At 54.0% G+C, this 14,208-nt stretch overlaps 6 protein-coding genes across 6 annotated transcripts; 3 read left to right on the plus strand and 3 right to left on the minus strand.

The window, feature by feature from the left end:
• Nucleotides 1-147: 147 nt before the first annotated feature.
• AB675_8802 (uncharacterized protein) lies at nucleotides 148-2,058 on the plus strand (the record flags this gene model as incomplete). The annotated part of the gene is made up of 4 exons (XM_018149280.1): nucleotides 148-195; nucleotides 265-994; nucleotides 1,080-1,306; nucleotides 1,357-2,058. 4 exons carry the CDS (start codon nucleotides 148-150, stop codon nucleotides 2,056-2,058), a joined length of 1,707 nt encoding a protein of 568 aa, XP_018004194.1.
• A 487-nt stretch (nucleotides 2,059-2,545) lies between these two features.
• AB675_8803 (Glutaredoxin) lies at nucleotides 2,546-2,927 on the minus strand (the record flags this gene model as incomplete). The annotated part of the gene is made up of 2 exons (XM_018149281.1): nucleotides 2,546-2,703; nucleotides 2,774-2,927. 2 exons carry the CDS (start codon nucleotides 2,925-2,927, stop codon nucleotides 2,546-2,548), a joined length of 312 nt encoding a protein of 103 aa, XP_018004711.1.
• Nucleotides 2,928-4,399: 1,472 nt separating this feature from the next.
• Nucleotides 4,400-5,106, minus strand: AB675_8804 (Ras-related C3 botulinum toxin substrate 1; the record flags this gene model as incomplete). The annotated part of the gene is made up of 3 exons (XM_018149282.1): nucleotides 4,400-4,463; nucleotides 4,520-4,752; nucleotides 4,804-5,106. 3 exons carry the CDS (start codon nucleotides 5,104-5,106, stop codon nucleotides 4,400-4,402), a joined length of 600 nt encoding a protein of 199 aa, XP_018004338.1.
• Nucleotides 5,107-6,347: 1,241 nt separating this feature from the next.
• Nucleotides 6,348-7,072, plus strand: AB675_8805 (uncharacterized protein; the record flags this gene model as incomplete). The annotated part of the gene is made up of 2 exons (XM_018149283.1): nucleotides 6,348-6,547; nucleotides 6,607-7,072. The coding sequence occupies 2 exons, from the start codon at nucleotides 6,348-6,350 to the stop codon at nucleotides 7,070-7,072; spliced, it is 666 nt and encodes a 221-aa protein (XP_018004205.1).
• A 2,592-nt stretch (nucleotides 7,073-9,664) lies between these two features.
• AB675_8806 (uncharacterized protein) lies at nucleotides 9,665-10,684 on the minus strand (the record flags this gene model as incomplete). Its single annotated transcript, XM_018149284.1, has 1 exon — nucleotides 9,665-10,684. One exon carries the CDS (start codon nucleotides 10,682-10,684, stop codon nucleotides 9,665-9,667), a length of 1,020 nt encoding a protein of 339 aa, XP_018004564.1.
• Nucleotides 10,685-11,223: 539 nt separating this feature from the next.
• Nucleotides 11,224-14,187, plus strand: AB675_8807 (Serine/threonine-protein kinase ppk30; the record flags this gene model as incomplete). Its single annotated transcript, XM_018149285.1, has 1 exon — nucleotides 11,224-14,187. One exon carries the CDS (start codon nucleotides 11,224-11,226, stop codon nucleotides 14,185-14,187), a length of 2,964 nt encoding a protein of 987 aa, XP_018004489.1.
• Between the last annotated feature and the right edge of the window lie 21 nt (nucleotides 14,188-14,208).

Raw genomic sequence — 14,208 nt, forward strand, 5'->3', positions numbered from 1 at the left:
ATGATTTGCTAGCATTGGCACGGGCTGTCACTGTCGTTCCCGAGGCTGTCACCGACCTGCCCGCGGTCTCACCGACACATGGCTGTCAGAAGTACCTGAATACAATACCTCATGCTCTGAGTGCCCGGACCGACGAGACCGCAGACCATGAGCGCTATCGACACAGCGGCGAGGCCCATCGACTCTGTTTACGAGGTGTGTATCATTTCCACCCTTGGCAGACACGAACATGCCCACCAGCCGTTGCGCTAACACGTACTACAGACCGCCGGCAGCAAGAGCTCTCGATCCGCCCGAAGACGAGACAACTCCGACGCCAACTCGCGAATGCCACTCACGTCCGTCGCCGCGAACCGCAATGACCAAAGCACGGCATACCGCGCGCCCTACAGCAGAGTCGAGGAACTCGTTACCTCACCACCGGGCGTAAGTCGCAGCGGCTCAGAAGCAGATAGCCTCCTCGATCTCTACCGAGGCAACAACGGCAGCGACCCCAAGATCACAAACAGATCAACGTCCTACGACAATGAAGTCCCCGAAAACATGTACCGCCCGCAAGACGAGGACCCCGAAGGCTGGATTCACCGCGACAAACTCGCCAAAATCGAAAGCGAAGAGCTCCAAGCAGCAGGCATTAACTTGTCTTCTGCACGGAGAGGACGCAGCAAAAGCGGCAGGCGGGACACGAGTCGGAGCAGAAAGAGCGAGGAGAGCCAGCAGAGCGGCACTCGCGATGACAGCAAAAGGGAAGAGAAGAAGCCGCGATTGTCGGAGCCGGTCAAGGAAGAGGAGCCCGACGATGATCGCCACAACTGGGATTTACGAATTCCAGAGGAGATCGCGCAGGACTCTGCGGCTGCACAGATGTATTCACAGCCGACGTTGAAGAAGTCGGGCTCACGTATACCCGTCCTGACGAGCAGTCCACATCCCATACCGACAGAGCGGCTGGATCGTGATACACCACTGCCGCGGAAGCGTACTATAAGCAATAGTATGAGCCCGCCAGACATAAATACTCACCAGCAGGACCAGGTCACGGGACGAGCTCAACGCTCAAGACCACACCGACACCACAGTCACAGTCCTCAGCACACCAACGCCCAAGCCCACCGGTAGTCGCGACGGCAGCAAACCCTCCTCACCTACCAAGAAATCCGGCCTTGCAACACCCAACAACCTACCTCCAACCGCCTCAGCAGCCTCCCTCCGAAAAGTGACACCCTCATCCCTCCGCAAACCCTCGGGCCCCAACAAAACAGCCAACGGCCCGCTCTCACCTACAGGCAGTACCCGCGGCGAGCGCGTATCGCAGCTCGAAGCGACTCCCGACCGCCCACGCACCGCGGTGAACAGGCCCGAGGCGACCCGCCATGGCTCGCCACCATGTACAAGCCCGACCCACGGCTGCCACCAGATCAGCAAATAATCCCTACGCATGCCAGGAAACAGCAAGCGGCGCAATGGGCGGACGATGGATCTGTGCCGAAGACCTATGATCGGGATTTCACGCCGTTGGCCGTGCACCAGCCTGAGGAGTTGGCTGTCGCGAACAACGCGAGCAAAAGGCTGTCATCGACACCTAGTTCACCCGCAATGGGCAACACCGAAAACAAAGAGAACAATCCGCAAGCATGGCCACTAAAGCCAATGAACAGCATACGCAGCACGCACAGCAGCAACCACGGGCGACCGGGCACGAGCGGAAGCATCACTGGTAACTACAGCACGATGCCCAAGGTTCAGCCCTCGCCTATCATTCAACAAACGCCGATGAGCCCGAGACTTCCGCCACCGGCGCGTTTGCAGGAGCAGCGGCCAGGTCGAGACAATGAGAAGAGTGGGAATAGGGACGACGACGATGGGACGGTGAAGAAGGGTGTTGATGCTGTGTTGTCATGTAGGGTCCACTTGCCCTACAAGCTTTGGTTGGGAAATGCCGCTGATGTCTCCGACCGCGCTTCGAGGGCCTCACCTGTGCATAAGGGGCCGCATACTATTCAATCACTGGACGACAAATTCTTCTTTCGTTTTTTTAGGCAGAGCTATGTGTTTTGATAGCGATCTTTCGAGCGAGCGTACACAAAACGGTCGTTGTTTTTTACTGGAGTTAAAAGAGCTTGGAGCTTGAAGGGAGGATTATGGCCCAGTGCCATGGGCGTTGTATACGGGTGTTGAGTACAACGATGTCAGATCGGTGATTCAATATGGGAGAGATCAGGTCGCCTTTGTCCGGCATGGGTGCGAGAGCAGACTTGCGCGTTTGTCGTTGCTGTCTGAGGATAGCCGAAACTGTAGAGTGGGAGTAAAGACAATTACAAGCAAGACGGTTGATCCTGACGAAGCGCCGCTGTCAAGCCCCCGTTCTGAGCAGTTTCACCGCGAGTACAGCACATGAGTAGAGATGTCATCCGAAGGACTGCACTTCTATTTGTACCAACAAGCTGCTCATTTGTATTTCGGCTGCCACAGAAGCTCAATCACAGGGGCTTGCTGAAGGTCCCAGCCTTGGAATTATGCCGGTCTGGTTCGCTACGCAGACACTTTAGACTGCACCAGCACTCTTCAACAACCCATCCAACTGTGACTTCTTCGCCTGCAAATCGCTGTTGCCGCCAATGTGCTTCTGGCTGATGAAGATGTTGGGCACGCTGCGCTGGCCCGTGATCTCTTCGAGTGCGTCTTGGAGGGCGGCACCGTCATCTACAAGCAAAACACGTTAGCATTCATTCTTCAACGTGTGGCATTCGCCTGTAAGGCCAGTGCTACGTACCGACAAGGTCCAACTCCTCAACATAGAACTTCGCACCCTTCTCGCTCAACAAGCTCTTGGTGGCCTTGCAGTACGGACAGTAGCTCTTGCTGAAGACAACGACGCCATTCTCGTCGATGATCTTCTGCGCTTTGGACTTTGCGGCGGCGGCCATGGCGGGCGTGGGCGGGTTGTAGAAGTGCCGGATGAATTGGCGGACGTAGGCTGCCACTGTGGCGAGTAAGATGGAGTTGGTTTGGGTTGGGTGGAATTGATTGACTTAGTGGAATCGAGTGTAGGGCGCAGGAGTTTCGAGTCGGGAGGTTTGGAAAGTTATATAGCAGTTGCGGCGAGTCGAATTTGTCAGGGCTGATGTGGAGGGGAGGTGTGAAGTCACAGATTGCCGCGGGCTAGATCAGTGGCCGGTGATGACACAATCTTGCGGCATTGGAGGGCAAAGGTACGAGTTTCCTACCGAGGCAGGTCAAAAGTGAAGAGTAATCGCGCTTGCCGCTAATGCCTTCTATTACGATTCGACTGCACTGCATTGCTGTGCGAACTTCTTGCTCTAATGGGCGTTACAGCAGTAGCTCCTCTGGACGCTGTTTCCCACCAAAACCAGCAGAGCAGCTTCATCAGGTCTATTTGGAATGCAAACGTATCTATATCGCAAGCTCAGCGGCGCTTCGATGCTCTTCTAATCGCCACTACTCTGGCTGACAGCGCTGCGGAATCGTCAACGATCCCTAGGTAGTCAACGGTCGTGCCTCATCGTGCAGGGGCCATATGGAACTGATCATGGGGCTGTGGCAGTCTCTTACATAAGGCGGTTGGCTTCGGTCTACCTTGCGCTACTACGGACAGTGAACAAGGCTTCGAGACTCTAAAGGCAATGTAGCGAAGTGCCATTGTCATAGGTAGGGCGCGTACAAAGTTGAGGCAAGGTATGTCCACAAGTGCTTACTGCGTGGCATATCCAGGTCAAAGTCAGGGACTCAACCCACCTAGAAGGTGTGGATAGCTGTCTGGGGACTGGAAGGGCAGTGCTCGAAGGAAGTGTTGTTCCGGCGCCGTCATGCTGAGCAGAATCAGGAGTACTTCGCAGGTGTGACAACGTCAGTGACTGCGTATCGTGTGACGCCTGTGAGTCAGTCGAGTCGAGGGTAGAAGCCTGACTGCCAATAGCTCTCGCACAGGGATGCTCCTGGACGGCAAGGAGAGACTGATCGACCCACGATGAAGTCATGCACACATGCTTTGCAACATTGAATGCGAGGCAAACACCGGTGTCTCGAAGAGCGTGGACCCATATCCCGGACCTACCTGTTGTGATGCGCCAGCAGAGATCAACCAGATGGAGGAATTCTGGAGCCCGGTCTGAGGTTAAAGGCAAGCATGCGGTGCACGCAGCACGTTTGCAAAGCTTTGAGATGGGGATCTGGACATCTATGAATTGTCTGTAATTGCTTACGCTCCCTCCTCTTCTTTACCGTCTTCTCGTGGTACCTGAGACGTGCCCTTTCTGTTGCCGAACATGATTTCGCTTTCTTTCGAGGACGTCGCTTGTGAATGCTGCAGATGATGTGTGTCGGGAGGTTTGGGATAATAGTGTCGATATGACACACCTGGTCCTACGATATTGCGGATCTATAGTATGACACATTTGCTCTTTTTCTTTGTTGCAGCTGGTGCTCTTGGACTGAGGACGGCTCTGTCACGCGCAATGTTAGTGATCTGCCTCTTATGTGTGGGCGTGGGCCTGCGTACCTGATCGCTTCGTCGAAAACGCTCTTCAAATTCCGCTGCGTCAAAGCCGAGCACTCTAGGTATTTCACGGCTCTGATCTCCCGAGCAACAGCCAGTGCTTGCTCATACGAGACAGGCTCCATCTTCTTTGAGCGTAACCCCTCGGCTGTCGCGCGGTCGTCCCTGAGATCGAGCTTCGTCCCAACTAGTATGATGGGGATGCCGGGCGCATGATGTTCGATTTCAGGATGCCACTACCAACGTGTCAGTGAGAACGTAGATTAGTACAGGACATCGGCGCATACCTTTGCCTTGACGTTGTCAAAACTGGGCGGCGACACAATCGAGAAGCAGATCAAGAAGACATCCGTCTGAGGATAAGATAGAGGCCGCAATCGATCGTAATCTTCCTGACCAGCAGTATCCCACAGTCCCAGCGACACAGGTCGACCATCTACCATGACACTAGCAGAGTAGTTGTCGAAGACTGTGGGTATGTATTCGCCGGGGAAGGCGTTGGTCGTGTATGATATCAGGAGACATGTCTTGCCAACTGCACCGTCACCGGTCACCACGCACTTGATTGATTGTGTCGGTTGGCCAGCCATGCCGTTAGTATGTTGGGTTGTGCTGCTGTGTGCTCGCTAATACGAAGCGTCTCGCGCAGGCCGCTTTTGGCTGCGTAGCGGTCGCAGGTAAATCGCTGATGGAGATCCTCTTGCGGTTTCGAGATCGGTTGGGGTCAGGTGCAGGTCAATGCATACGATAGTTGCGCTTGTAGAAGACGTCTAGAATGTCGACGTCGCACAGAAAATGCAGGTACAGATGGCAGATGGCAGATGGCAGGCGCTGAAGCGCTGCAGGGAAAGGGTTGACGCTCGGTCGATACTACCCTGCTCCGCGGGCTCGATAATTCCGGCTGTAAGATTCGTCCACTGTAGAAGGCGATGAAGGCAGGTTTGAGGTGAAAACAGACTTCAGGACATCAAGATAGAGCTCAGAGAGAGTCGCTGAAGATAGTGACAGGGGTCGAGTGAGGCGACAACCTGAGACGAGAAGGGTAGGAGAGGATCTTCAAGGTATCAGGTCAATGCTCTGGTACCAGGATCTTCAGCGTCGGCGCCAATGAGGAGCGGAAGCGGTCGCTCGGTCACAGCCAAGCAAACCCGCCGCCTGCAAGTTATTGTTCGGGATGGCGGCTTGCTGCCTTGATATGTCGAATTTCTATCCTGTCAGTGATGCCGCCGCAACCGCACTGGTTATGCTGTCGCCTTGAAATCACTAGTTTTGCCGATTGTTGCAGGCGCAAACGAAGCCCACAGTCCATGCCGGCAATTGCGTGCCCAGCCATTGATAAGGCAAGCACGACTTTCTGGCTTAGTTCGAATCTACGCGACTGTCTCTTCACCGCAACAGTGAGCTTACGCATCATCAATCAAGCGCTGGTCTTCAACGCCACACGTCGCTATGTAGAAAAGAATACCATGTCAAGATCAGTGCTATACTACGAATACAACAATCCATCAGCGCCACACAGGCCATGGTCCAGCGAAGCCCTGACAGAGGCGCTCGATGCCATCTCAGCACCCGCCGTTCGCCAGGGCTTATTGAATGCTCTAAATCGCGAATGATATGGCAAGGCTTTCCGAGTATGTGTCGTTACTACTACTTCTGGCAAAGGTTGTAGCCATGCAGGCAGTCTGCACCATGGACAACCGTGAACTGTGACGTCGGCTGCATGACTGATCATCCTAGCAAATCTGAAGACATCCTGTGAAGTATAGGTAGGTCCGATATGCTTGCCCGTTCCATGTGAAACTTGATCAACCATAAATCCCAGACCACCAAGATGTCAGAATACATCCTCCCAGCGCCGACAAACAACATCGAGTCCGGCCGTCTCGACCACCAGCACGAAATCTTCATACGCACGCTCGGCAGTTTGAATAAAGCTCCTCTAGATACCTCCAAGCCGCTCAAAGTCCTCGACATAGGCTGCGGGAATGGCAACTGGACCATGCTTTCGCGCTTGAACACCCGCAAGCTCACGTCACCGGGCTCGACATCACGGCCTCTCCACAATGGGTCAACGCTCCCTCGAATTGCAGCTTTCAGCAGGCAAGTGCTGAGAGCGCCGATTCGTGGGACTCTCTACAGGACCGGTTCGACTTCATCCATGGTCGTATGATCATGGTGTTTGTACGAAGCTGGCCAAACTTGCTCAAGCGCTGCTATGACAAGCTTACACCAGGAGGCTGGATCGAGATCCAAGACTTGCAGTTTCCTCTGCAGTGTCTCGGCGAGAGCGCAGTCACGGCCAAGTGCAGGACACTACAGTGGTCTGATGGGCTGGTCAAAGGTATGCAGATGGCCGGCGTCTCCCCTGCTGGAGCGATGCAGTTTGCCTATATCCTCCCACGCTTGGGCTTTGTAGATGTGAGCCTGGAAGACCGTCAGATGTTGTTTGGGGAGTGGCCCGAGAGCGAGGAGGACAAGGAGCTGGCAGAATGGGGCTGGAGAACCTCAGACTGGGCTCGAGAGGGTGGTCGCGGATGCTGTTCACGAAGATTCTAGGTATGAGTGCTGAGGAGCACGAAGATCTCAACGAGGGATTCCATCAAGAAGCGTTGGATGGCAAGGTGAAAGCTTTTGTGCCGCTCAAATTCTGCTGCGCGAGGAAACCATTGTGAGGTCGGCGTATCTTGCGTGGTAGTTTCATGACGGAGGAATGGGTCTGTCGCTACGCTCTTTCAGTAATGTCTGAGAGGCCTGTTCGAACCAAGCGGGCCAAGGTGCTGCATCGCCGGATTCGCATGGCAATGACATAAGCTGAGATCTTGCTGACAGCAGCAGCGGCGCTCTGCAGAGCAACATCTTACCTTAAGATCCCGGCTGTCATTTGTACGATGCCCACACGATGCGCGGGTATCCGTAAACAGGTGGATACGACGCCAGCATCTGTCAGCGGCGTGTTGACTTGGGCCTAACACAGGCTCGGTGACAAGAACCCTTTAGTCGGACCGCGCAGCCCCCCGAAGGCTTCGCAACAGCGAAGGCTCAACAATGGGCCCATGAACCATCCTTCGACTTTGTCTGTTCTCGAGAAGAGAGAGGCTACAATGCACCGGAGTCCTTTTATAATTCCAGATCACTGCTTCTGCAAGCAGAGTCACGAGCCTCGATGTGGGCTAGCTCGTGTGCTTCACTTCGAGCGCGCATACAGTCGGGAATGAAGTGAAGTAGCAGGTACTTACCTTCGGTGCAGGACGCAATTGCAACATGTCAGGGACGATAGCCCACCAGTGAAGGCATCTACTCTGCCGATTCTAGGCGAGTCCGGATACCTGAGATACGATCCAGACACTTCGCAAGGTCTTCAATCACAACGGCAGCGGCAACGACGCTGAGAGTGCATACACTGTAGCCGTGACGGCACGAACACTTTCACGCGAACACGATACACCGGCGAACGCTCATTATGCATAAGGCAGGCACATATACATTGTCTACACAATTACATGAAGCACGGCGACGACGACATGCGACGACAAACACCACAACGACTATCTACGACCAACTAGACACGACGAACACCCCCGAAGGCTTCACAGAGTAAAGCCAGACGATGGTGCACACACATATGACTTCAAATACCAACATATCTCAAATGCTCAAGTATGGCAAAATTTGAAATATGGCAATATCATTCGACGTATGTTGTACAAAGGAAGGAAAGAAAATCTCTGAGGGAGATGAGGGAGGGCCTGTATATATACGTCTGAGATGGGGGATCACATGTCAGTAGGGGAGGAGCATGTGAGTCAGGGTGGAGCGGAGCTGAAGTTGTGAGTCAGCTGTCTGGGAGGTAGGTTTGCGTTTTGTTGGGTGGAGGGGAGTTTAATGACTGTATGTGGACAGGAGGAGGTTGTGATTGGAGCGGAAGGACAGTGAAGCCGTTGCAGCTGGAAAGTCTCGATGGTATTTCGCCAAGAGGCAGAGCGGAAGAAGATGGAAAGAGAAGATGTGGTTGGCCGGGAATCGAGGCATGTGAACTTTGGCTCAGCTTCGTCCGCAGCAGCGGCAATTATGACTGTATTCCGACGAAAAGCCGAGTGGAAGGAGATGAAAACAGATGATGTGGTTGGACCGGACGTGAGGTATGCGGACGCTAGTTCAGCTTTGAGTGCAGCAGTGTATCTATGAGTCGAAACGAAGGCTTAGGGATTGTTGACAATTCAGCACACAGCCACTGCCCCCAGAGAGAAGCGGGCAGGCAGAACCTGTTCGATTGACTGACTATATCTACGGCCTCTTGTCCTCCCATCCTCCCTTGTTCTCTTTTTTATCCAAGTGCTCGGGTCTTAACTGTGCCGTTGAGGATTTTCATCTGAGGCCAGTTGTTTGCTAGTTGAAAACTACCAAAAGACCAGATCTATCCTGATCTCTTTTGATCGGGACGTAATTGCTTTCCAAACAATCATTGCTGCTGTTGCAGCACCTTTTCATCATTCGCCTTCTCTTTGAGGAGGGTCTGGGGGAGAGGGCTTTAGTCGGCATAGCGAAGGCATGCTTTTTGACAGGATTCGGGCCTTGAGGTCCAACAAGAGGTTCAATCACAGATCAGCGTCGCCTGTGTCCTGGTCGCCCATCTTGACATCGCGAACATCAAGGACTTGGTTCTTGACTTTCAGTCGATTGCACGCACATAGAAGTGAATGGCACCAGGCAGCAACTGATCCCAACCCATGCACTTGTCTGTGAATACGTCCGACAGGGGCCAGTGAAGTCATCGTCTCGGTTTGCCTCGGATCTGCGCACTGCCGATGAGGTATAAGTATCTGCCTTGCTCGTGGCTTTCTCCTCCTCGTTTTCTTCATCAATACCTCAAAGACTATTGCGACAGCAACACAGTGCCATGCTTGGATAGTGTCCATCGCTATCTGGTAGGGCGAGTTTGTGGATTGTCGGTGTGTTCGATCTTATGCTTGCTTTTCGAAAAGTTAGGCTCTCATGTAACATCATCTCAGAGGCCGTCCTCACTGGCTTCATCTCAGCTCCTCCCACTATTAGCGGCTCTGGCCAGACTGAGAACATATCCTCAGCCTGTCACACGCTGCATTCGGCTGGGATGCACATTGCCCCTGGCACCTCCAGCGCCACCACCACTCATTGCAAGCCCAGCGGCATTCGCGCCAGTCGCAGCGCTCCTCCCTTTCCCTTTCCGCTCCCTGACACCCTCCGTTGACTCGATCTTCTCTCCTCGCTTGATCCGTTCCTCATATCCTTCTTGTGCGCTCGTTCTCGCTCTTCAGCCAACTTAGCGTTCTTGTTCTTGATCTTGTTCCGACGATCGTTGGATTTCGCGCCGCCTCCGCCTGCAGTGAGCTCAACATTGATTCGCCGGGTCTTGTCGGTTGGACGCTTGAGATGTTGCGCCGTGGTGTCCTTAGGCGGCGCCTCTACTTCCTTCTTCGGATTTTTCTTCTTCCCTCCTGCTTCCACGGCGTCCGTGGTCGTGTCATCATTCTCCTTGAGATGTGCATCCGGGTCAAATGAGCTGTGGTGGTAGAGCTTGATGCATGTCTTCATGGAGTCGTAGGAGGGGAATTCGAGGAAAGCGAAGCCTTTTGATTTCTTTGGGTTGGACTTTTCGGTCGAGTGTCGGACCGTGAAGGGTTGGAGTTTGCGGAAGTGGTGCGTGAGGGACTCGGCCGTGGTTGTGTAGGGTAGATTGCCTATGAAGAGGATGAAGCGGTGCTGTTTCGTGGGGTCTTTGGTCGTGTCTGGTTCATTGGAGGCGGACTCTAACTTAGTCCGCTTCGATTTTGATATGGTCTCGCTTTTGATCTTTGATGCCATCGACGCAGAATTCTTCGCTGAAGACTTCGACGCTGCAGCATCGTCGACCAAAGGTATGCTCTCGTCGCCAGCTGCAAATGGATCTGTAGTGGTTACATCTTGCTCTTCGTCGACGCCATCTGGGAGCGCCTTTGGCTCGGGTCTTGAGCGTCGGTTGCTTTTGCTGTCCTTGGTCTTCTTTGATCGTCGCTCTGACTTGGCCTGCCTTGCGGCTGCCTTTGCTTTCGCATCACTGGCTGGAGTTGTGCTGTCGGCTTCGATATTTCGTGTCTTGCGCGGCGGCTCAGAGTCGGCGTTATCGACCTCGGAAAGCTTCCTTTTCGACATGTTGCTGAGTCGTCGTGCCTTACGATTCTGACTGCTGCTGCGACTTGAACTAGGACTATGATCCTCGTGTATAGTTGCTCGTCATGGCTGAGTGGTCTAGTCCTAAGAAAAAGCCGTCCGCGGTCGACATTTTTACTGCCTGTGGTGCCAGTATACGTCATTGGCTCGCATTTAGCATTTTAGGCTAGCCCGTAGGGCTCATGGGCTTGGAAGATGGGCATCGATGTTGCCTCGTTCCTGTTCCTGAAGAAGCTGCGTCTGGAGGACTGGCTGGCTAGAGTCATGATGGCTACCTGATTTCCTTCGTGGATGGTATAGTGCACCTGAGATCGACAGGCTCCGACCATTCTCGACATTGAATTATACATCACCGGTAGTCACCGGACTGACTGATCAGCTCCCCCCTCCAGCTCTACCTGCGTCAGGCGCATTTTGGAAGCATGGTCTCGAGGTAGAGCTGCTTTCCTTTCCCTGCGCCATTCCCCACGACAGTCGCATTTCGAAGCCGATCTCCAAGCAGCGAGTTGACACCGAGCATAATGGCCGTGTACGCATCTAATCCCGCTGCTCGAGGGCCCTTCGCGAGCGCTGCCCCGCCAGGTATCGTTCAACATGCAGCACCGGCGGGCACCTTTCTTCCTGGGACAAAAGTTCAATGCGGCACACATCGAGTCATCATCGATCGCTACTTGTCAGAAGGTGGATTTGCGCATGTCTATGTTGTCACGCTTCCACGGCCAGTCGACGGCAATGCGAAGGCAGTCCTCAAGCGGGTGGCAGTGCCCGACAAGGAGCATCTAGCCAGTATGCGGACCGAGGTCGAGACGATGAAGAGACTACGCGGACACAACAAGATCGTGAAGTATATCGATTCTCATGCAAGTCAGCTGAAAGGGGGCGGCTACGAGGTCTTCCTTCTCATGGAGTTCTGTCAGGGCGGCGGCTTGATCGACTTCATGAACACGAGGTTGCAGAATCGGTTGACGGAGCCCGAGATATTGAAGATTTTCACAGACATCGCTGAGGGCGTCGCGGCTATGCACTATCTGAAGCCGGTGTTGTTGCACAGGGATCTCAAGGTTGAGAATGTACTCATCTCGCTCAATGGGACCAAGAAAACGTTCAAATTGTGTGATTTCGGCTCTGCCGCTCTCCCGAAGCCTGCAGCAACAAACGCGGCGGATGCGAGACTGCTTGAAGATGACATCCAGCGCCACACGACCATGCAATACCGAAGTCCTGAGATGATTGATGTGTATCGGAAAATGCCTATCGACGAGAAGTCGGATATTTGGGCCCTCGGAGTCTTCTTGTACAAGCTATGCTACTATACAACGCCATTCGAAGACGTGGGACAATCAGCCATTCTGAATGCGAAATTCAAGTATCCGGCATATCCGCGCTTCTCTGATCAGCTTAAACTCCTTATTGCGACAATGCTCAGAGAGCGACCTGGCGATCGGCCAAATATCTACCAGGTACTCCAGAAGGCGTGTCAACTCGATGGCCGAGAGTTGCCAGTCCGAGACATTTACGCCCACCGAAGTCAGTCAGAAAGTCGTAAGGATACCGTCTCGCCACCTTCGAGCTCTCAATCGAATGTGGGCGCGACTCTTGCTCCGCCAACTCAGGCAGGGCCAAAGCAAGAAGTGCCAGATATTGCTCCTATGCGAAGGGGCAGACCCACGAAACCTGTTTCTCACCACGGCTCAGCCAAGCCCAGTCCATCGCCTTTGCGTATGCTGGATCACGGGCAGGCTCAACATGATCCTTTCGCGGCTTTGGATGGTAAGAAGAATGGAAGCGGAGATGAGCTTTCTTCAAAATTTCCCACGCTGGACGAGTTTTCCTTGATGACAGATGGACGCAAGCCGCATGTCTTCGACGCCGGAGACAAGCGGGCTTCGCAGTCAGCAGACCCGAATCTGGCTCAAAGAGTGACCAATGCGCTCGCAGACCAAGCTTTCGCGCGAGCTCCCAGCCCACCCAAACCTGCCCGTTCAGCAGTCGTCGAGAAACCCACCACAGCAGCCAAGCCTTCGACTCTCCTAGAGAAGACCAGATCCCTTGAGGTGCGGCCTAAAGGAAGAATGTCACCTCCTGTGGCACAGAAGTCTTCAATGGTCTCGACAGGAGTGAGTGCCTCTCCTCCTCCCTCTGCGACGCGACCTGTGGCAGATAAGCCGGTCTGGAAAGTGCCTATAGCGACGACCACAGCACGACCTGCGAGTACAGGTCAAGCTATTCCGCCTTCGAGGGCTACTGAGCGACCAGAGCAATCGCGGTTAGCACGTCTTCTACAGCAAGATGCTTCGGATTCGCAAGGTGGCATTCTGGAGCAGCAGCCTCGATCGCCCACCTCGTCACGACCATCATTGGAAGGAGGCCGGCCGAGCGCGCAAGAGATTGATCTTGGGTTGAGCAGATCCAAATCGCTGGATATCAGAAAGCGACCTGCGACGGTGAACTTGGGAGCCCATCCTACACACATCAAGGATCGAGAAATCAAGCGGCATGATTACGAGTCAAACTTTGTCAGTGCTGAACCTGAGATCGCGGAGTCAGCTATAGTGGATTCTGATGCTACCGTTGCCTCTGATCTGGAATGGCTACGAGCGCGAGAAGAGGAGGAGCGAGAGCGCATGGGGCACCATAGAAAGCACAGCAGTCATCAGAGCAAGCGAACTAGTCTGCCACATGCTGTGGCTTCAGGGACCAAAAACATTCTGACCGGCCGATTCGGAGATGCGTTCAAGAAGTTCGAGGGTGGTCGCCACAGTCCGACCGGCGAACATTCGCATCACTTGCACTTCCCGCACCGTTCGTCGTCCATAGATCCTAAAGCAGTAGCTGCACCTGAGGTCCACGATGCGCCGGCCAAGTACGACGAACTTGCACTGGCAGAAACAGAAACAGAGGAGCTGTCACCGGAAATGCGACGCGAGCTAGAGAAGCTTCAACTCGAGGCCGAAGAGAAGCGAGTCGCTCAAGCAGCAGCAGCCTACCGCCAGAGAGTGGCATCACGTGGAGGCGGTCCTGTCAATGGCCCTGGAGTCAATCGCGCCGCCACAATACAAAGCAAAATGCAGTCCCTAATGACAGACAACAACAAACCAGCGCAAAAGACAGCCACAGGCTATGGAAAATACACAAACGAGGCTCAACAACCAGTGGAGCCCCGACAGGCACCTCTATCTTCGGCAGACAGAATCTCATCTGCACCGCCATCCTCGACTAATCTCCAGTCTCAAATCCAGCCCGGACGACTACAGCAGCAGCAAAGGCCCAATGCGCCATCAAAGCCTCAAGCACTGCGAAACGCACAGATCGTGACGGGATCGGTGAATCAGGGGCCACCCGTCGCGGGAACGGAACAAGCAATCAGTCCAGAAGAGTGGGAGAAGAATTTCAGCCAGAGATACCCGAGTTTGTCGGGACTGGAGATGGTCGAGCGAGACATTGACTCGTCGAAAGTGCCTGCTGCGAAGATACGGGAGATATAGATCATAGATACTTGTTGGCAA

This window comes from Cyphellophora attinorum (genome assembly GCF_001299255.1).
Source record: "Cyphellophora attinorum strain CBS 131958 chromosome Unknown Contig3, whole genome shotgun sequence".
In the NCBI taxonomy this organism is placed as follows: Eukaryota; Fungi; Ascomycota; class Eurotiomycetes; order Chaetothyriales; family Cyphellophoraceae; genus Cyphellophora; species Cyphellophora attinorum.